At 44.1% G+C, this 22,548-nt stretch overlaps 2 protein-coding genes across 2 annotated transcripts in view; both read right to left on the bottom strand.

Annotated features, from left to right (window-relative positions):
* LOC126260510 (zinc finger protein GLI4) overlaps nt 1-22,548 on the bottom strand; it is a 271,568-nt gene that overhangs the window by 32,701 nt on the left and 216,319 nt on the right. The gene's annotated exons all lie outside the window — the stretch shown is intronic.
* The window catches only part of LOC126260509 (uncharacterized), a 93,889-nt gene continuing 88,099 nt past the window's right edge, over nt 16,759-22,548 (bottom strand). The window contains exons 4-5 of the mRNA XM_049957840.1: nt 16,946-17,180; nt 16,759-16,845 (exon numbers count right to left, since the gene is read on the bottom strand). Of these exons, the coding sequence (XP_049813797.1) occupies nt 16,759-16,845; nt 16,946-17,180 (322 nt within the window). The remainder of the gene's footprint in view (nt 16,846-16,945; nt 17,181-22,548) is intronic.

The raw sequence follows: 22,548 nt of genomic DNA, 5'->3' as shown, positions 1-22,548 counted from the left end.
ACAAGTTCTCACCACCCCGTTACACCAATATTATTCTGAGTGGATGCCTAGCTGAACATAACTCCCAAGGGGTTCGTCTTCGATTTTGATGGTGCGAACCTTTGTGACCACGGTGGCGCGCCATTTTTCATTCGGTGTTCATGGTGCACGTTAATGGTTTGGTTTGAACACTCTTGAATGTCGACTTTATCCGTTGTGTGAAGTGTAATACATATATACCATAGAAAGTTGATCTCTGCGCCTCCCGGACATTCATTTTCTGTCGCCCTCCTAACGCACATCGTGCGTCATTAGCAGCACACTTTCAAATGAGCCTTACTAAAGAATGAACTTGCGACCTCGCACTCTCAAGGGCTTCCTTATCAGACATTGTCCATGGGATTACCATCGGTTGATTTAGCGAGACAGTCGAGGTGGATAGAGTGCTTCTGAGCGGTCGTCAAACTCAACATATGCGTACTGCCCGTAGGTCAATTACGTAAATCATGGGAAACCTACATCCGGATTACCGCCAGGGGATTAGAACGACCATCTTCCCAAACACTAGTTCTAATACTGGAAACATTCGCGCTGCGGCACAGTTACCTGTTATCCCATTAACAGCATACAGGTCTGTTCTCGTCGTGAAATTTCCGGCGTAGGATTCCTTCTCCGAATGTAGAACTGTTAGCAAAGCTCAACGATTCCTTGCTATAATGAACCGTTCCGGTATCGACTATGTGAGCAGGTGGGAGCGAGAACTACTTCGATCCTAATTACTTTTGTTTTCTGTTTACAAAAGGTTATCGATCATTCTTTTCAAATTGAGTCAAAGCTAGACTACGCGTCAGCACAGGCGATCATCCAATCAACGGTGACCCACACCGTTCTTTAACGCTGGAACTAAACGCGTAGGCAAAACACGTATCACACCCCTGGGACAGCTCAATAAATAACTTTAACTGCCTCCATCAATCTTTAGAGGAACGAAGAATCCAGGGTAGAACTTCCATCTCATCTGTGGCGGATAATTCACACGAAGATGGAGAATTTCGAGACTTAGCTCGTCATTTGGCTACTGATGTAAGGCTGCCGCCTCGTTAACAAATTCACTTAATCTGAGGTGCCAGAGCAACCCGTCTCTTCCGCATTTAATCAGATTTCTGTGCGGAAACAAGCAACGTGTGTCATTAGTCCTCCTTAACCACGCTAATGAACTTAGAGGATCGCCAGCAAATAAAATGGCAAAAGGAAGAAACAGTCGACGAAGAACGAAAGATTACCGACCGCAAGCTAATGAGATCAAGCTCGACAAAATATATTACAGCCTCATCGTCGTACAAGTTATTCTATAATTATTAAGACTGCTCTGAAAAATTTCCATGCAAGTTACGAAAATTATTGAAGACGAGCTTTATCAGGTACGATTCATCTCCGTAGAATTATGACTGTGTGCCTTCGTGCCAGCGGCTTCTTAGATGTACCCGCTGTGCCTGCTCTCTGTCAAGAAGTAACACCTGTAAAAAATATTTTAAGAAGATTGCATAATTAACCTAATCACACTTGTTTAGTAGCTCATGTTGTGGCGGAAGAAGAAAATATTTATCTTAACCACGCTGTACCCTTTTTTTATTTCTGTGCTCATACCGTCCGCTGCCTGAACACAACGTGCAGCACTACAAGAACAAAAAAAGATTTGCACAACACTCTTGACCAAATAACTATGAAACATCGAATACAGCTACTCCACAGTGAAAGGTGCCACTGAAACTCTAGCACAGATGCCGTCTGTGCCGTCTCAGTAAGCGAACAAGTTCAAGATTCCACCTAATCTACAGAGTAACTAGCATTCAGTGTGCGATATTAAAGCTTTTATATCGGCATTGACGATATCTCCACTGCCAAATATGGTACTTTAATAATGACCATCTACACCTTCAGTATTTCTCAACTGAAGAGACGTATAAATGACTAGAAAGCAGTACACTAACAAATATTTCATTTAGTTATTGGTTACAGGCTATTCTAGCCACAATAGAGCGACGACATGAAAGGCAGTTTGAAAATATAGTAAAATCATCTGAAAGCACAGTGTAAAAAATATTCGTACGTAAGTTCCCGCCTGCCCACCCATACCTAGAATAGAAGAGGGACTGGCTATTTTTTTCATCAGTTTTCTGACTGATTTCATGAGGTCCGCCACAAATTCCTCTACTGTACCAACCTCTTCATCTGAGAGTAGCAGCTACACTCACATCCTTCAAGTATCAATGGATGTTTCACAATCTCGGTCTTACCCCACATTTTTTTTTTTTTTTTTGCCCTCTACAGCTCCCTTAAGCACCAAGGAATGCGTTCCTCGACATGGTAACATATGTCCTATGAACACAGAAAGGCTGGCTCGAAGAATGGATATTCATTTTTTCCGACTACAAGCATTTGGCCTTCACCGTACAAGTATCCATCACACCTACGTACTAACACTGTCAATGGTAATTCTGCTACACAATTCGTTCACTGCCATTTACAAAAGCATAAATGAAGATATGAAAAAACTATAGAAACCTGAAAACACTACAAAACTACTTAAGCCACGTAGCTTTAATACATCATATGCAGAATATCTCTAGATACATCAAACACATTCATTTGGTCGAACATCACATTTAATACATTTCTACTATTCTGAATTGACAGCAAGACTGTACCGTATGTCAGAAAGCGAACCTCTGCCTTAACCATTACTCGAATAAATGGTGTCAGTACACAACCAACAAAACTGCGTTCCCCATAATACACTACAATATTTCTTTCGCTGCCTGTACGTTCCGCCAAAATGTTGTATCCGCAAAGGAGAAGGGTTGAATGGTGAACTCAGTCACGTCTCTTTATCGGAAGACAAGGAGCGAAGTGCACAAACATGTCACAAGCACACAAGGACACACATTAGTCGCTCCAGTAGACATCACGCTAATATCGTGTAATCTCGATAATATCCCCTATTTGGCGAGGAGGAGATTACACTATTTTCTTCACGTGTGACACGTTCTGCTGAAGCCACTGATTAATGATTTAATCCCGCACAGCTACCAAACTGAGGCCATGTTTACAACATTACAGTCACTGTTATTTCGGAAGACAGCGGTGTTCACAGCACACTCATCATGAAGATGTTAAAGAAAGGGAAACACTTGGTCATTGAGAATCTGCGAACAGACATCTTCGTTCACGTTGACAGTAACCAGAACGCGGGCCCATGTCAGAGTACGAAAAAAGAGCTTAAAATTACACCTCCGGCCTGGAAACTCTCACAATGTTGGTTAAACGGTTCACGGGACAGTCATTGCAGCCTATCATTTGTGGAAAAAAAATACAGATTTGCGACTTACCGGACGACGCTACACGCCTGCAGTTGGCTAATGTGTTGTCTGGCCCATCGAAGACTTGCCAGATTTACGTGCTGCTGTGAGCAATAGTCATTTGCGGGGTACCCGACCACTCGGAAAGTGGTTTGAGATGGATCTATATTTACTGACAGCAGCAATTCCTTTCGACTTTGAAACTGGTTGGCACTGACAAGGCGTGATACTAATCTCCGGCCTTTGTCGGATAGGATCTTTTTACGGCCATTTTTCTTACACCGCATTACACGGAAACGAGCGGTACACCATTCCTTTTAATCACATCGGGCAGTCCGCGGCGGGCAATTCATTCGTGGTGTGATCATAGGTACGTTAACACATAATAGCTTCTTTCTTCCACGTCTGGACGCCGATCCATCTTACCGTGCTGATTCTGTGCAACCGACTGGCACACAAACATTATTTTACCACCATGCCGTACAAGGGGTAGACAAAAATGTGAGAACACCAAACACAGAACACATTGCCATACCTAATGCGGCCTAGGAAAACCGTTGGAATTCTGGAATTCGAACCAGCTTCCAGTCTTCTCGGAATGGATAAATACAAGCTCTGTTTGGTTTTTAAGGGACTCTTATACCGTTCTTACTGCAAAATAGTAGTACGTTCAGGTAACAACGATGAAGGTGGGTAGTGACCTCGCACCTTTTTCTCCGAAGCAGACCACAAAAGCCCAATAGTATTGAGATCCGGTGACGTGGTGGCTAGGGGAAATGTGACAATTCATCCTCGTGTCTAAAAAAACCGGTCCTGGACGATGCGAGCTGTGTGAAAAGGGGCTCTCTCGCCTTGGAACTCACCATCACCACTGGAGAACAAACAATGTATCTAGAGACCGATATGGTGTCAGAATCCTTGCCAGTAATGCGACTATGCAGAGTAACCATGGGGTCCATGGAATACCACGATATGGCTGCCCAAATCACCACCCGAATGTCCGCCACGCTTCACTCTTGGGACGTAAACTAGGCCACAAGTTGGATGCACTGTGACACAAAATTCATCCGACTAAATGACATTCTTACATTGCTCCACAATCCAGGTATTATGGCTTCGGCGCCACGTTTACCTATTACGGAGTTTTCCATTGTTGATGAGTGGTTTTGGAATTCCAGCTCCCTGTTTTTGGAGATCCCTTCCTCGTTGTTGTGATGCTGGCAGGGATCGCGAGTGCGACATTCAGTTCTACGGTAGCTGCCCTGGCGTCCTTCTTGTTTTCGTCACATTCGTCTTCAATGACCGTCTCCCTCTATCACTCAACATATATCTTCATCCGCGTTGTGACGTACAAGAGAACGTTGCCAAATGTCAATAAACGATCTTGATGAACTTGGCGGGTGTAGAGAGGGGGCAAAATAATGGAATACGTATCTTTGTTTGTCCCCAGTTTCACTTTTAAACATACCCCGAAAGGTAATTTGGCATATTAGGTTTGGAGAGAATATCTTCAAAACGATGATAGATAAAAAATTACCTTCACATGAAAGTTTATATGTAATTAACGTTCTTGAAAACTGTACCATCTAATTTTGTAAAAATTTGAAATTTTGCAAAATACTCCACCCCATTAATTAATTTCGAAAAATGAAAACTTTTGTTACCACATAAATTAAGGAAGATTCCTGTGTACATACATTCATCCGTAATAAAGCTGGTTTCTGGAACACTATTTTTGGAAAATAAGCTGCACACGTTGTGCTTTCAGTATTTTCAACACATCTAATTACAATATCTAAACATTCATTATTAGTATAGTTATTTATTTTATTTACAAGCCTTATTTGTTTTATTTTTAAATTGTTATTTTGCGTTTTGCATTCATTTTTGTTTTATTTCTTAGTTTGTCGATTCACATGCCTGTATTTTGTTAATTTAAAATATTAAGTAACTTATTATTATGATACAAAATCATTACAATAATGATAATCTGTAAATAAATGCTTAAAATATCTCATTTCCTCACACCATGCTCATAAAATGAACTAAATTTCTTCACATAAATGCATGACGGAGAACTCAATATAAAACAAAATTCGGCAGTCTTTCAGACTGTCGCAGGTGATCCTCTAAATATCCTTATTTGTATCAGGCATGTTTCGATAGACTGGTAAGCCATGGCGAAAAGAATTTATTATGTACTAGAGACTGCAGCTTAATTTTATTGCTTCTCAAGTGGAGATTGACATCAAAATCGTTCAAATGAACTACATCTGATAATCTTCCCGCAAGATTTTTCCAACATCCAAAGCCTTATATGTAGGAAGTCTGTGCTGTGCTGTCGAGTTCTTTAGGATCACCAGACCAGATGAACATGTTCCTTGTCCTCAGCTCCGATGCTCTTTACGGTTCTTTCATATTGACAGACCTCACTGGGAAAGAAAACATCTTTGAAATATATGTTGAGAAGGTCAATTATCTGTTTACCAGATTTCGATGTAGTCACAAGAACATTTGCGGCCCGAAACACAGTGTCTCGAATTCTCGGTCCAAACGCATCATTAGTTTCTTTATGAAGAGGTGGATGGTCAATGTGAAAGAACCGTTTTGACCATCCTAGAAACTTATCATCTGGTGATCCCAAAGGACTCGACGTCACAGGTACAGACCTGATGCAATAGGGCTTGCGATGTTGGAAGAAATTTGTGGGAAGATTTTTAGATACAGTTCTGCTGATTGATTTTTAAGTCAGTTTCCACTTGAGAAAGAATATAATGAAGCTGCAGTCTCTAGTACATAATCAGTTCTTTTCCCCAATGCTTACCAATGTACTGAAATCTGGTTAACACAATCAGGATATTTAGAGCAAGGGTCGCGAAAATTTGAAACCCTCCCGAAGTATTTTTTTTTATTTTGTGTACTCCGTTATGTATATCATGTGAAGAAATTTCCTCCGTTTTATGCGCATTGCGTAAGAAAACGTTATGTTTTAAGTATTTCCTTACAGATTATCATTATTGTAATGATTTTGTATCATAATAATGAGTTATTAGTATCTTCAACTAACAAAATACACGATGTGAAATAGTAAACTGAAAAAAATGAATGTAAAATGTGAAACAACTTAAAACATGAAACAAATGGAAGTAAAATAAACAACTAGACTAATAATGAATGTGTAGATATTTTAACTAAATATGTTGAAAATACTCTGGCGGAACAATGTGTACAACTTATTTTCCACAAATGGTGTTTCCGAAACCAGTTTTGTTACAGATGGATGTATGTAGCTTTAAATCTTGTTTAATTTATGTTGTATCAAAAGTTTCCTTTTTTCAAAATTAATGAGGAGGAGAATTTGGAAAATTTCAAATTAATACAAAATTCCATTATACAATTTTCAAGCGTTAATTACGTATCAACTTTTATATGAGCAAAATATTTTTCATATACCATGGTTTCAGAGATATTCTCTCCAAATCGAACGTGCGAAGTTACCTTCCGTGGAGTGTTTTACCTCTTAAAAGTGAAATTGGACGCAAACATCCGCGCCTGATCAGAGTATCTTGTTGGATTGTATGGTTTCCTCTTTTTAAGTAATTTAGTATTTCTTTACGACTGCATCCTAATTACCTGGACCAGTGTGTCAAGGAAAATTGTTCGGGCGGATTCTTCGTCTTGGCATTTCTGTTTGCTACATATTGTGTACAACCGAGGATATCATACGAAGTGACGACTTTTTGCAATAATCTTGTGACGAAGAGAGGTGGTTCAGTGGTTCTAGGGCACCGAAATTGCAATTTGCACCTGTGCCTTTAGGTCATCTCCGTATCAGAGCTGAGCACTGGAATGTCGCCGGCCGGGTTGGCCGAGCGGTTCTAGCTTCTACAGTCTGGAACTGCGCGACCGCTACGGTCGCACGTTCGAATCCTGCCTCGGGCATGAATGTGTGTGATGTCCTTAGGTTAGTTAGGTTTAAGTAGTTCTAAGTTCTAGGGGACTGATGACCTCGGAAGTTAAGTCCCTTAGTGCTCAGAGCCATTTGAACTGGGATGCCTCCATCGAAATGACCATCCAGACTCATTTCCTACCCTATCTGTGTCCCTTCACAGACGGTGCTCCTACTGACCTGCTTGCCAACTGGGAGTTACATCTTCTTTCGTTCCCTGTGCCCTTTATCCAGCCAAAAAAAGGTAGAGACTGGTGCGGTACTCGTCCAATTTCGCCGGTAACCAAACGTAGCCGGATATAATTATTATGTTGGAGTCTCCACTCCGAAAGGCATTTTAAAGCTACTGTGAGCTACCGCAACCGGGCAGGAATCCGCTTGTGTCTAGTACAGCTGCATCGTCCAATTTTACACCATTTTTCGAAGTGTTTGCGTTACGTGTATCTCAGGTGGGACGTAGAAGCCAGCCCCTTAATTCACCTAGGTAAATGTGAAAAACCGCCCAAAAGCCACACCCACGCTGGCAGGCTCACCAGTCGCCGCAGTTAATCCGCGAAGTGAACTGGAGCCGTTGCGTCTACCCATGTCTTGCAAGCCGTATCGGCTGTGACAGCTGGTGCGTTTCACCGTAATATACCTGAATTATTACTTTGTTTAAGTTCGTGTAATAAAAATCGGAGGCACTCCGGGAGGAAACGTTTGTTACAAATTCTCTGTTGGTGACTAATTTCACGTTGCACACTTTCAAGGATAAAGCCTTACAGTATGGGACTTCATCAGACGACAACAAATGACTTTTAATAATTCCTGCAACGGTGGCAGCCCGGATAACGAAAGTAAAACTTGCGGAGAAGACAACGGGTACAGTTTAGTGAGGAAGTCCATAGCGAAGACACAGGAGACGACTAATATTTTGAGCGGTGAGTGTAGTTGAGAGACGTGACCTGTGAGAGATCCGGACGTGATTCACGGAGGAGCGCCGCGCGGAACGCGCTGGACGCAGGGCCGGGACAAAGGGCCTCGCTCGGGCTCGGGCATCGCGGCGAGGCGCGTCGGCGTGGCGTCGGCGTGGCGTCGGCGTCGGCGGCCTGGCGCGCGTCCAGCGCAGCGCCTCGCCTCGCCGTGCATTGTTGCCGGGCCCAGCCGGCGCGCCGCCGACACCCACTCCGCTTTATTTCAGGCCGCGCTGCGACGCGGCGCGACACAGGCGCCCGGCCGCGTCACCCCAGCAACCGCCGACGCCCACCGGCCTCCAGTCGAATTCGGCGTGGAAAGTGCTAACGTAGTCTCCACCACACGGTCGAACGCTCGAAGAATATCCGCTGTGTTCACATGGCAAACGTACAGCGACATTATGACATATGGCCGCAGCGCGCTTCAACGGCAATTGTCAGCTCACTCGCGAACATTAACATGGGGTGTGTCCACCCTTCGCCAACGGCCTTGCCGCTGTGTTATCACATGCTCCCATCAGATCACCTAAGTTAAGCGCTGTCACGCTTGGCTAGCACTAGGTGACTGCCCAGGTCTACGGAGCGCTGTTGGCAAGCGGGGCGCACTTATTAACCCCATGCTCCTCCATATCATTGTCTAGTGACACCTATCGGCGGTCGGTCGGTACCGCTGGGCCTTCCGAGGCATGTTCGGACGGCGTGTCAACCCTTCGCTTTTATGACGACTCGAACTCTGCTGGGGACACTTTCAGCGAGGTGTCCGAATGACTGCCTTGGAATGACTGTCCTATCTTCCTGATGAGCCGAAACCAGGTAAGGCAGTGATGTTGGACACTACTGTCTGCTGTCTGAAGCAAAGTCGACGTTCTAAGGTGTTCCATCCGGTTCGGGTCGGCACTCTGGGCAAGTCAGTCCATTTCAGGAATGTTATTGCCCACATACCATTGCCTCACACAACCTGCTTCATGACAGGGTGCATTGTCATGCTGATGCAAACAATTAGCGTCTCCGAAAATCTTCCTCTACTATACGCAGGACAGCCTGTGAAATGGGTTCATATCCTTCCGCATTTAGGGTTTTCTTTAGCGCAAAAGGGGACCACAACCCCTATTACGAGAAACACTCCCGTGCAGTAACAACGTCTCCTCTGTACTTCATTGTTGGCACTACGCATGATGGCACCTAACGTTCTCCATCCACTGGCCAAACCCAAACTCTTTCGTCGGATTGCCACAGCGTTCAATGTGACTGATCCCTCCACATCACTCGTTTCACACTCTTTCACAGTGCACGGGCTTCGTCCTTTACGCCATCTCAAGTGTCGCTTACCGCTGATTACAGAAACGTGTGACGTCAGCGGAGCTAATCGACCATGGTAACCCATTCCTTTCAACTCCCTACGCACAGTCACTGTGCCAGCTGGGCTGCTGGTAGTGCTTTCGAAATCATAAGTTATTCCTTTCGCTGATTTTCCACTATTTTTTACAACCACCTTCCGCAGTGCTCCATGGTTCCTGTCCGTGGTTGGAAGCTCTCCCTCACCTTGTTTTACCTGTTGCTGTTTCTTTGCGTTTGCACTTCACCAACAGTCGACGTGGGCTTGTTTAGCAGGGCTGAAGTGTACCTGATGCATTTATTACTCAGGTGACACCGAATGAAATGTCCAAATCCACGTTCCAAGTCACAGAGATCTCTTGAGCCATGTATTCTGCCTTCACTGCTTCTGTACTTAAAACAGAATATACCCTCCCTCCCCGTACACTGGTGTGTCCGACCCTTGTGACAGGTAGCGGTCAGTTCCACATTAAAAACACGTATGTGGATACTTTTGATCACATGGTGTACGAGTTCTCGAAACTGAAAAACATAATGCAGAATTTCACTTCGTAAAGACACGAGACACAGCCACAGCGCAAAAATTTTATCGTGGTAATTGGCACTTCTGACAACGTACTCGAATCGTCCCGTGTGCAGTCAACCATACCGCTCTCTCTGCATTTAATCTAGAAGCGTCCTGCATGTGACGTTTTCACCTTCATTGCTTCACGTTGGATTGCGAGTTCAGGATATCTCACATGCCTGATAATGCCCTGCACGTTCCGAAAGGCACGGTAACTTGCGTTTCCCATGCTCTCACGCCAGAAAATCACCGGCTAGCATGTTGACGTTCGATTTCATGGTCCGTAATAGGATAGCTCATCGATCATGATCATAAAAGTAATGCTTTCACTGTATGTATTTACTTCCTCGTAAATTGTATCAGCTTATGGCGAAATAATGCATGACAGACGAAGAAAAGACGGATATAAGAAGCAGAATAGCAAAGGCAACGACATTTACTAGTAGCGAACATAGGATGTAACTCAATAAATAAAATTCTGAGTATGTAAGTGAGAAGCACAATATTCTACGAGAGTGGATCATGGACCGCTTCCGGCTAAAGAAGACAAAACTTCTCCTCAGAATCGGCGAGGAAATTACTATGTGCAAACCACTGACTACTAGAACGGACAGAATGAGGGTAGGACCTGGATTAAGACAAAAGGATCTTTCGTAGGACTAAAGACGACCACAGAGGGGAAGGAATTGTAGTGCAACGCAAGAGACTGGAATATGACAGCTGAGGGTGTTGTGTCTAAGTTCTATTCTATAAGGTGAAGGGACTGGCAGGAAGTCGTAACAATTCCTATCAAACCAATCACAAGATATGTCAAGGAAAAAAAGATCTCGACGATACATATTCTTGAGCGGCGGTCAGAACATAAAAAAGGAAACCGAAGGAAGGTGTCTTACCTCTCATATGACTAGATCATTAAATACTATGTATAAGCCCAAATAGAGGAATGATGGAGAAGGGAGTCAGTACTTAAATATGTAATGCCGAGTGGGTAATCGAAAGTAGGTCCTCCCGAATAGCACTCCAGTGCCTCGACCACTCCACCATCTTGCTAAGTTATCAAGGAGGACTCTAATTAGTTACTCTGCCGGTCTTGGCGTTAAATAAAATAAATGACACTAATTTTTCCGCCTGACGACCTTTAGACGCTACCTCGGGATTAAGGCAGTCATGTGACGTTCTGGAAGCTGCAAAAAGAACAGGGGAAGAATAAAGCATTTCTTCATTTGAAGTGATTTGTGCAAACAAATGGAAACAGGTACATGGGTGGTCGGAGAGGAAATGGAACCCCATTACTCCCTCTCCACTCAACTGCATCCCGAACGAGGACGTGGGACGCTGTTGATGGAAAACGGGTAGGCGACGCGCTTAGCATTACGTGACAGGAGTATTTTATGAAATAGCACAGGGCTACGTCCTCTGCTTTCCCTTCATTCCCACAACCATTGATAATTCAAAGCAAAAGCACTGATCCCATACTTCGCATGTTATAGGTACTCATCGTTTACAGGACGAAGGAATAGAATGACATATTAACGCCAATAGAGAGTATCTTGTATCACTTATGTGGCGTACCTAAGTGGTGGAGCCGCTAAATTAGATCACAAAGGGTACACCGATGGAAGTAAGACACACACATATATTTCTGGACAGCAGAAAAAGTTATGGAAAGGGGGAGTCAAAGGAGATCATATATATGTAGAGAGAGAGAGAGAGAGAGAGAGAGAGAGAGAGAGAGAGAGAGAGAGGAGAGAGAGGCGACGACAACGACAGCAACATACATTAATTGTCCCCACAGAATATTAGATGTGCGTGTTTCGCGTATGTGGTAACAAAAATTTCTGTAGTTACAGTGCCCTGATTGATTTCGCCCCACTGAGAGCGACACGACACAGAAGCAAATTGAAGGCAGAAGAGGCAGAAGAGAGTCCTGCCTTGGAATTTCACGGCTCGACGACTTATGGGCGTCAGAGCGGGACATCCGAGCCGTGTTGTTTCTTTTCTCCACCCTTTGTTGATCTCGCCACTTCTTTAACCTTCTCAAAAATAGAAACCCATTCAGCGGGAGACGTAACACTTTGTTTTCAGAACGACCCATTGAAAGGACGGGAAATCAGACCTGCTACCTAACCCAGAAATGCACAAAGCACGTCCTATAGGTCTGTCAGTCGTTCAGTTTTAAGTTTAAGGAAAGCTGGCACAATTACGAGAAAGAAGCAGACGTTAGAAAGATATCAACGCGGCTTTATTTTCCACTGTTTGTCCTTTGAGAAACAATTTCATCTCAGTCCTTCAATTAATTAAATGTAAAATCTGTATGCAGTTCTCTCCAGAAAAAATACAGCACAAACGAGGAAAAATTGCAGTTCATCCAACGCTGCCGCTTTTATGGGAGCTATGACGAGCAACGAAAGCCCAAGATTGCCGTTATGGAACGGAGTAACTCTTCAAGACGTGATTTTACCTACGAATATACTGAGTGACATTGTTGATTCAACTGCAGACTGCTACTACAGATTTTCAGAAACAAACCTGAAGCAGAAGCCTCCACGGTTACATTTCTAAGTAAGTAAAAATGCTGCTATTGGGGCAATTACTGAGACACGTTTTGTCGTTGAGTTTAATGAATCCAAAATAGCAATGCATACAACAGGTCGAAACTTGATTACAGTGTGTGATTTAGATATCTTATCCGCCCCTCCGTCGCAATCAAGTTGAGAGTTTAGCGCATTCGAAATTATTCGCGATACAGCCTTGGTTCTGGTGCGAAATGTTGTAACCGGAAAGTATACACTGCTATCTTCGGCACGGGGACAAGGACAACTTCCTGCACGTGGGTGGTAATTCTATAAATAAGAACCAGGCGAACATTTATTATCATTATATTTAACCACCCCAACACATTTTTTTCTATTCTGAAACTTTCATTAAGAATTCAAATTAAGACTGATTATATTTATTGATGTTCATTCATCTGTCTTAATCTCTTGTCCACAGAAACGCACTCTCAGTCAACACCACGCCTTCTGTGTTAAAAAATGCGTAAAATGTGATTCTTTCTGTCATAATGCCCTAAAACTGAAAAAATTATAAAAAGCACCGAAGTAAAAAAAAGTAAAACGCTACACACAACTCTCTCCTGCACGATAGCTAAAGACCACACAGTCACGAAAAGGTAAGCCCCTTACACGTTTATCCTGTTATAGTTTGTTAACGTTCATGCACACAAAGACCGTGTGCCTTTCAGAAATATGACCACTGTTAGTTTTCTTGATACAAATTAAACATTAATTAAAATGTTTATATGCCGGCGTCACGTTTCCCGACACGTTAGTACAACAAACCGTATTAAAAACGACGCATTAGGAGAACGCTGTGGTGTTCCACGGAACTACATATTTTCGTAATACATAAGTATAAATACGAAAACCGCCAAAGGCGGTATGTTAGCTTCGCAGACACTTAAATCAACATGGCGGCTGCTCGGTTTTCTTCAGTCAGCCAATCAGAACAAGGACACGTGACCTTGAGGAAACATTACTATTTTCCCGCGCGAACACACGAACGTTGCGATCTGAAAACACATACGAAAGACATTTCACAAATAAAATGGGAATGGAAAATCTCTCAGATAAACATACAAATACAAACAGTACAGTATGCAGCAAAGGCATGCCTTCGGTTTGGAAGGGTGCCGGGTTCCCCGAAATTTTTTTGCACAAAAAATGGCAAAAAAAGCCTGCAGTCACAGAATTATAGCCGTTTAGGTGATGGCGTAGTTCTTTCGCAGAGTTTGCGGACATGACTGACGGCTATAATTCCGTGCCTGTATATTTTTGGTACCATTATTAGTGCAACAATACTGTTCGTAAGGAATATGAGAGTGTCACCATTCCTATTTAATTCGTGCTGCATGCTTTATGTTTTTTGTGTTTTTAATTCTGAACTTTAATGTATTCCGTGTGTGTTTTCAATCAACGGCGTTTGTGTGTTCGCGCGACATAATAGCGGTGTTTCCTTGATGTCATATGTCCTGATTTGCGATTGGCTGATAGAAGCAAGGCATGCAAACGATATGTTGATTGTTGTGTTCGTGAAGCCGAAATGCCGTATTTGGTGGTTTTCGTTTTTATATTTGCGTTTCAGGAAAGATTTCTCCAAAACGAGTCATTTTTAGCATCGTTCGTAATGCTGAGGTGTCGAGAAATTTGACGTCGGCTCACTGAAATCTTGAATTAAGAACGGCTTTAAGATTGAATTTCAATGTTGCATGAGTTTATTTTTCTAGTAGTCGGTTACGCCCATTCCTTCAAAGACAGACATGACAGTTCCATGTTTCTCAGGGAGCAGTCCGCTATTCGAGATAGCAGATTAGAGTGTTCTCATAGTTAATTTACCGTGAATTCGATTTGCTTCTGTCACTCGTAGTCGCAAAACTTTATAGCCAGTTTTAAAAACGTTGGGCTATCGTAGTAGCGGCATTATAAACGTGTACGCGAAAAATTTTAATTAAAGCAACTGAAACATTGGCTAATGTCGATAATTGGCAGTAGTTCCAATTTGCGGACATCCACTGGAAATTAAATCATTATGAAAATACTCACGACTTATTCTGCTTGTCTTTATACTTCAATCGCGCTGCATGAAATTACATGGCGAATTCCCCCCCCCCCCTCCCCCTCTGACGCAACCACGGGCCTCGCGCTCATAACCCATCTTGACACTATGCGACGATAATGATGAAACTCGCGCTAGCCGTCCGGAAGCGCTATATTACCGTCACCATTGATAAGCGTAAGCATACACTTACAATAATTTCAAATAATTTCATCCCTTTCGAAGTCTGTAATTCTCCCAGTTATTAACACAAAGTTAAGAAAACTGTAAAAAGCATTCTTACAGAAGTGTTTATACTGGATCATCGCTCTGCACTGACTTTTTAATTTTTGTATGGAACAACTGATAACTTTGTGCCAGAAATTAATGTAAGAAGTCCTGATACCCATGGTTACAAAGTAAATGCCGGAATTGGAAGTCCTTATCCAACATTCGCAACTAGTATACCCTTTGACTCACTCCCAACCTGCTGGGAGGTTTGGCTGAAAAGAACCGCCACTCTGTAATGGGCCGAAAAAACAACTTTTCGTGACAGGGCAGTGATAAGAGAGTCGATAATCCTTGACTGAGTTCTCTTCGCTAGCAGCGATGTTGATTAGTGAAATACCTATCAAATCTGCTTTAGCAGACAATGAAAAAATCGTTAACGACAATTTTTGAAATTACGTAGCAATTAAATTGAAAGCACCACGTCAATGAATTTTTTTTCACAGTAGTAATTTTTACTGACATGTAACATTACATTTACTTCTGTCAAAAACAAATTTTGAAGGTATCGTGAGGGGTGTGTGTGTGTGTGTGTGTGTGTGTGTGTGTGTGTGTGTGTGTGTGTGTGTGCGCGCGCGCGCGCGCGAGCGAGCGCATGATGAATTACGTATCTGCTACGATTACCGGAACAACAGTAACTCCAACACGACAGTAACTAGTTGGGCCTAAATGACTGCCCAGTGAACACAAATTTGAAAAGGAATTTTAATTCAGTAAAACACATACATTTTTCAAAAAAATGTATTTATTGTTATTCACTGTTTTGCTTTTCAGCGACTACAGTACGAAATAAAAGTGAAAGCTTACGTGATAAATGCGGGCCGATTTATTTCAATCCCAAGGCCAAATGGTTCAGATGGCTCTAAGCACTATGGGACTTAATATCTGAGGTCATCAGTCCCCTAGACTCAGAACTACTTAAACCTAACTAAGCTAAGGACAGCACACACATCCATGCCCGAGGCAGGATTCGAACCTGCGACAGTAGCAGCAGCGCGGTTCCGGACTGTAGCGCCTAGAACCGCTCGGCCACTCTGGCCGGCCCCTCACGAAGGATAACGGCCTCCACCGGTGCCTAAACACACACACACACACACACACACACACACACACAAAACACGGTGGCGTGACGCCATAGACCCTGATTACTCCACATTAGGAAACGAGCGTTCATGTGATATTGAAATGTGGGGATAATGAGTGTCTGCCTGAAACTGACCGACCGAGGTGGCGCACTGGTTGGCACACTGGACTCGCATACGGGAGGACGACGATTGAGACCCGCGTCCGGCCATCCTGGTTTAGGTTTTCGGTTATCTCCCTAAATCGCTTCAAGCAAATGCGAGGATGGTTCCTTCGAGAGGGCACGGCCGCTTCCTTCCCCATCATTCTCTAATCCGATGGGACCGATGACCTCGCTGTTTGGTCCGCTACCCCCAAATCAACCGAGCCACATAAAACTGAAACAGCGTGGACTTGGCATAGAGTTTACAGTGGGGATCGGAGCAGAGGCGCCAACGCGGAGGCTGGCGGTGGGCGGCTGTCGTCGGCACGCCGCAGCCGCCGGACCGCGCGTGGCGTCGGCGGCGTCGGCGTCGCCTGCGATGCCCGGCACGCGCATTGTCGTCCTACCAAATGGCAGCGGCCTACACCCACGGCCGCTATTCCCGGCGGCCGGCCGGCCTCACGGGCGCTAATCGCTCACCAGAATATCGCCTCGCCGCGCCTCGCCTCGCCTCACGCAGAAATAGCGTCGCCGCTGCCGCTGCCGCTGCCACTGCAGCCATTCAGCGCCGCCGCCGCCGCCGCCGCCGCCGCTAGCGACTGACGGGCGCGACACTCGACTCCGCGGTTTCATTAATAACCCGCGGCACGCGCATCTAATAATACATCGAGCGAAAGTATGTTGGCACAACGCTGAAACCGCCTCGCCGCCGGCCTCCTTCACGCGCCCCTGGAGGAAGGTGGTGGCCGGCGGGCGCGGCGGCGCAGCTGGGGCCACAGGTGCAGCGGCGGCCGAGCGCGCTGGTGCCGCCGTGCCTGCAGCGGCGGTGAGGGCGTGCCGACGCGTCGCGGGGCAGCGCGCTGCCGCTAGCAAACCACGCCGCGCTCGGGCTGTGTCACGCTCGCTCGCCCGCCCGCCCGCCAGGTGCGTTGTACTAAAAGCCAATCTTAGCCTTGTGTGGTATCTGTTCTTATATAAGGGGGTAAGACAGCTAAGGTACGCCCCCCAAATACACTATCTAATCAAATGCATGCCGCCACCTACAAAAGGACAGTAATATAGAGCGACGGCTTGAACTCTGCTGGAGACCCCGTCAATGAGGTGTCTATGGAGGAATGGCAGAAACCAGGTAAGTTACAGATTTTCAACGCTGAGGCGTGGAGTGATGCCTATAGTGTAACTCATCCCAAAGGTGATCCACTTAGTTCACGTCGGGACTCTGGACGTTCACGTCGGGACTCTGGACACGCCAGTCCATTTCAAGAATGGTATTGTGTACAAACAATTGCCTCACAGTTCCTGCTTTATAACAGGGTGCATTTCCATGCTCATACGAACAGTCATCCCTTCCCAATTGTTGGTTGGTTGTTTCGGGGAAGGAGACCAGACAGCGAGGTCATCGGTCTCATCGGATTAGGGAAGGACGGGGAAGGAAGCCGGCCGTGCCCTTTGAAAGGAACCATCCCGGCATTTGCCTGGAGCGATTTAGGGAAATCACGGAAAACCTAAATCAGGATGGCCGGACGCGGGATTGAACCGTCGGCCTCCCGAATGCGAGTCCAGTGTCTAACCACTGCGCCACCTCGCTCGGTTTCCCAATTGTTCTTCTAGTATACTGTACGCAGTACATAACGCTGTAAAATAGTTGACATCCTCCCTCATTCAGCGTTCTCTTGAGCGCAACAAGGGGACCACACGCTACCTACCGAAAACACTCTTACACCGCAACACAACTTCCTCCGTACTTCAATGTTGACACTACACATGATGGCAGGTAATGTCCTCCACCCATTCGCCGTCGGACAGCCACTCGTTTGCAGTCATCACTGTGCACTAAAAAATGTTCAAATATGTGTGAAATCTTACGCGACTAACCTGCTAAGGTCATCAGTCCCTAAACTTACACACTACTTAACCTAAATTATCCTAATGACAAACACACACACCCATGCCCGAGGGAGGACTCGAACCTCCGCCGGGACCAGCCGCACAGTCCAGCGCGGCGACTGTGCAGTAGCATCGCTTAGCATTCCTTACGGAAGTCTGTGGCTCACGTGGGGCTGAAGCACCATTGTACACCGTTCTTTTTTAACTCTCCACGCACAATCACTGTACTAGCTGCACTGCTAGTAGCACTTCCGATGCGGTGGTCGACATCCCCGTCCGTCATTACACGAAATCAGTCTGCTCTCGGTTTATTGTTACTCAGGTGCCATTCAGTGACTCTAGTCAAATTCCCAAGGCACTCAGCTTTCCTGGCAGATCCAAACAGCTGTTACTGCTTCTGTACTGACAAACACAACACTCCCCGCATCCTTTTGTTCTGATAGGTCCACCTCTCGTGACATCTAGTGGTCAGTTCCGCATTACACACAGATGTCCGGGTACTTTTTATCTGACGGTCTATATCCAGAACTGGGAAATTCGCTTACCGTGCAATTGATTAGATTGTTCCACAGATCATGAATACGACACCTCGTAATGATGTAGAACGTGTCACGTTAATAAAAGGTGTGTCTACAAGATATTACATTTTTTTTTCCGTCGAAGCAAGAAGGCCATAAGCAGCAGACTAGCACATGCGAGGTGAGCACTCCTCGTAAAAAGCAGGCTACTAGTATCGAACATAGGCCTTGACACATGTGTTTAGAAGTTTGTATAAATGGAGAAACGACTTTCAGTAACTTGTAGTGAAAGAATTGGCGAATTTTGTGATGCCCGCAAGTAACTTTTAACGATTATACCTACCGAATTGTGACACAGACTTTTTATTTCTTTTGTTCTACATGAAATGAAGGATGAACGACATCACGATATTTCCTGAGTATTTTGGTGTAAGGGACCCGTGGCTTCTGGTGGCTCGTTACAGAGTAGTTGTATTTCGTTTGTTTCTTACACTCATTTATCTGTATCTGCATTGCACAGATCATATGTGCACAACAGTACAAATATCTACGATTAGGGATGTCTGGTTTGGTAAACTTTTTGTAGTCACTCAAGCTACTTGAGTACTCACATTCATGATCCTTCTCTCCTCTTCGTCCACAAGATTGTATTCAGTACTGCTCTCTTGTGTGTTATTTCCACGTTAACAGTGATATACAACAGCAGGTATAGGTTTAGTGGTGAGGAGTTGGCTGATATGTACGTCTACGGTGTGTGTGTGTGTGTGTGTGTGTGTGTGTGTGTGTGTGTGTGTGTGTGTGTGTGTGTGTGTAATGAAAGAGCGATACGACGGTGCGATCAGCTGTTACTGCAATGGTGCTAACCACATCACAGCACTTTCGCATCGCGGGGTTGTTCCATTATTGGGTTATGGGTTGTCAGTTTTTCACTGTTTTGAAAGTATTTTCACAGAAAATAAGGTAACTGTCATAAGGAGTCCTCATACCAAAATACTGAGATAATATCTATGAAGATCCTCCGAATTTTTTTAAGTGGAGATTCGGTTAGCTCCGAATGTCGCGTGGTATTCCGATTAACCTTCGGAGAGGACCTACAGACATAACACGTATGGAACTCTTAAGGAAGTAAGAAGGTAAGAGCGTTGCAGGCCACTGCTTCGCAGCCAGGAGAAGAGGTCGCGTAAGTGTGTCTGAACTACTGTACTAAATACTAAATGTAACAAAATACTTGTACGTAGTGCAGGAGCGGCTCGTGTGTTTAACTGCGCGATTGCTGTCGTAGCCGTCAGACAAACTGAATCCCATCACGATGTATTCACTGGTCCTGGCTGTAGGTCGCTCCGCCGCGTCGCCCAGTGTTACGGTACATACTACGTCCCAAATTGTTATTGATGAAGCAAGAGTACATACTCTTTACATAAAAAGATCATAAAAACCGCTAATGGTCGTCATTATGAAGGGTGTTTCAATAAGAAACATATTTCAGTTGTTTACTACTAACTGTGAACGACAGAAACGCATTACGCATGTCACTGGGTACAGGTAGGTTCAAAGTCTAATGGTCGCAGAGACACTATACCGTAAATTCAGCATGTCCCTGTTTATTGAATCGACAGCTTCAACAGTTCAATTATTAGATATGGAAGAGTAGCATGCCACAAGTGGGACAAAGAATCCAAACAATGAACAAGATCTTGTTGTCCTCCTCTTCCATCCCAACGTTGTGTAGAATTAGTTGTGTGTTCAGAGCTGATACAGGCCATATAGTAAAGTTTTGTGAAGTATGAGACCTACTGTCACATTATCATATAATTAACTACGTGACTGTAATGATCTTCTCAAGCATTTTAACTATTCTACTACGTCATGATAAAGTTCCTCTATAATTACGATACTTATTTTCTACATCATTTCTCATTTCTGGCAGTATTTTCTTGTTTTTTTTTTTTTTTTTGTTAACGAGAATGATGTAGTATTATCACAAAATCGCAAGTATGTTTAAAAAATTACGAGGAAGCACTTGCAAGGGTTTTCGATGGACAAACTTTGTCAGGTGCAACTGATTTCAATTTTACGTCACTACCGTATCATCCGCACGAAAATTATAGTACCCACTACAGTTTGTGTTACTTTCCCATATTCAAGTCTCATCAGTCCTTGTGTCCATTTGTACTTTAAAGTTACTCTAAATACAGGAAGTGACTGATTTCTTTCATCCGTATCTAGAGGCTGAGAGAGCCGCGATTCAGTCCTCCAGAATAAAATTTCTCTTTGAAAGTATTGGAGTCGGGTGTGGGAGGTACGGAATTATGATCCTACATACTTATCGATCAGCAACATAGAACTGTCTACGGTCTTGCCACATTGGGTACACCGGTTTTCGATCGATCACTGACCTTGAGGAACATCGGACTCGGTTAATACTTGGATGGTGACCGCTTGGAAACCCGGAGTACTGCTGGCTCAGGAACACGCGAGTTGCCAAAGTGGCGTCCAGTTGAGACACTTGCACTACGCCGTTGATCCATACGACACTACCAAATCATCGTATATATTAGTCAACCTACCTTTTTCTCAGCGCATATCAATCATATATGTATGAATAAAGTGTCGTTAGAAAGGCCTTTCAATATGCTTCTGACATGGCATATCGATTTTGCGCAGAAACTTACTATTTGTGGAAAATGTTGAACATAATAGAGACTTAACTATCATATGCAAAAAATGATATCATGGATGTATCCATATTGATGCCTATATTTTACGAAGTTGATTTATTTATCATGAATAAGAGACTCCCTTTTCATATTATCTTATTACAAATACATTTTTGTTTGTTGTAAAGTACTTATCAACTAGATAATTTGTATGGAGCATTGTCGTATACAATAATCGTGACCACGGAGGTCCTTATTTTCTGTGCCCGTCGTACAAGTTGACTTCCAGAAACAACGAACTACATTTATCTCAACGACTACAATTATTCCAAACACTGTCATTGTTTAAAACTATGAAAGTGCGGAAGTTTCGCAGGGACCTTGTTTGCAGTTAATTTTCACCTAATTGACAGCGGTAAAACTGTTGTAATATCACGGATAACCTATCAGTCATCTGATCCAAGCATGCCTTTTCAACTGACAAGAAGACTGTTGTCTCTTAAAATTGCATTTACGATCACTAAAAAGAAGTCGCACGGACGAACGTTTCAAAGAGCGGAACTGTGTTTACTAAATCCCGTGTTTACTCATGGACAAGAGTATATTGCCTTTTCAACGGTAACAAAATCAACTAGCATTTCTGTATCCCTTAAAGAAAACGAAAAATAAAAAGTACACGAAGAACACATTCTTACGTCAAATATCGTCTATACCGAGGTATTGTAATGCTCAGAAAAGATTTTTTTTTTAATTATGTGCATGCAAATAACTGGAGAGCCAAAGAAACTGGTACAGCTGCCTAATATCGTGTAGGGCCCCGCGAGCACGCAGAAGTGCCGCAACACGACGTGGTATGGACTCGACTGATGTCTGAAGTACAGCTGGAGAGAATTGACGCCGTGATTCCTGCAGGGCTGTCTACAAATTCGTGAAAATACGGGGGAGTGGAGATCTCTCTGAACAGCATGTTGCAAGGTATTCCAAATATGCTCAGTAATGTTCATCTCTGATGAGTTTGGTGGTCAGCGGAAGTGTTTAAACTTCTGGATCCACTCGGCGCAATTCTGGACGTATGGGGTGTCCCAGCGTCCTGCTGGAATTGCCCAAGTACGTCGGAGTGCACAATGGACATGAATGGGTGCATCTGATGAAACAGGATGCTTACGTACGTGTCACCTGTCAGAGCCCTATCTAGACGTATCAGGGGTTCCACATCACTCCAATTGCACACGTCCCACAC

This window comes from Schistocerca nitens, chromosome 5 (genome assembly GCF_023898315.1).
Source record: "Schistocerca nitens isolate TAMUIC-IGC-003100 chromosome 5, iqSchNite1.1, whole genome shotgun sequence".
Lineage (NCBI taxonomy): Eukaryota > Metazoa > Arthropoda > Insecta > Orthoptera > Acrididae > Schistocerca > Schistocerca nitens.
The sequence above is the reverse complement of the archived record's forward strand: the minus strand, read 5'-3'. Positions and strand labels throughout refer to the sequence as shown.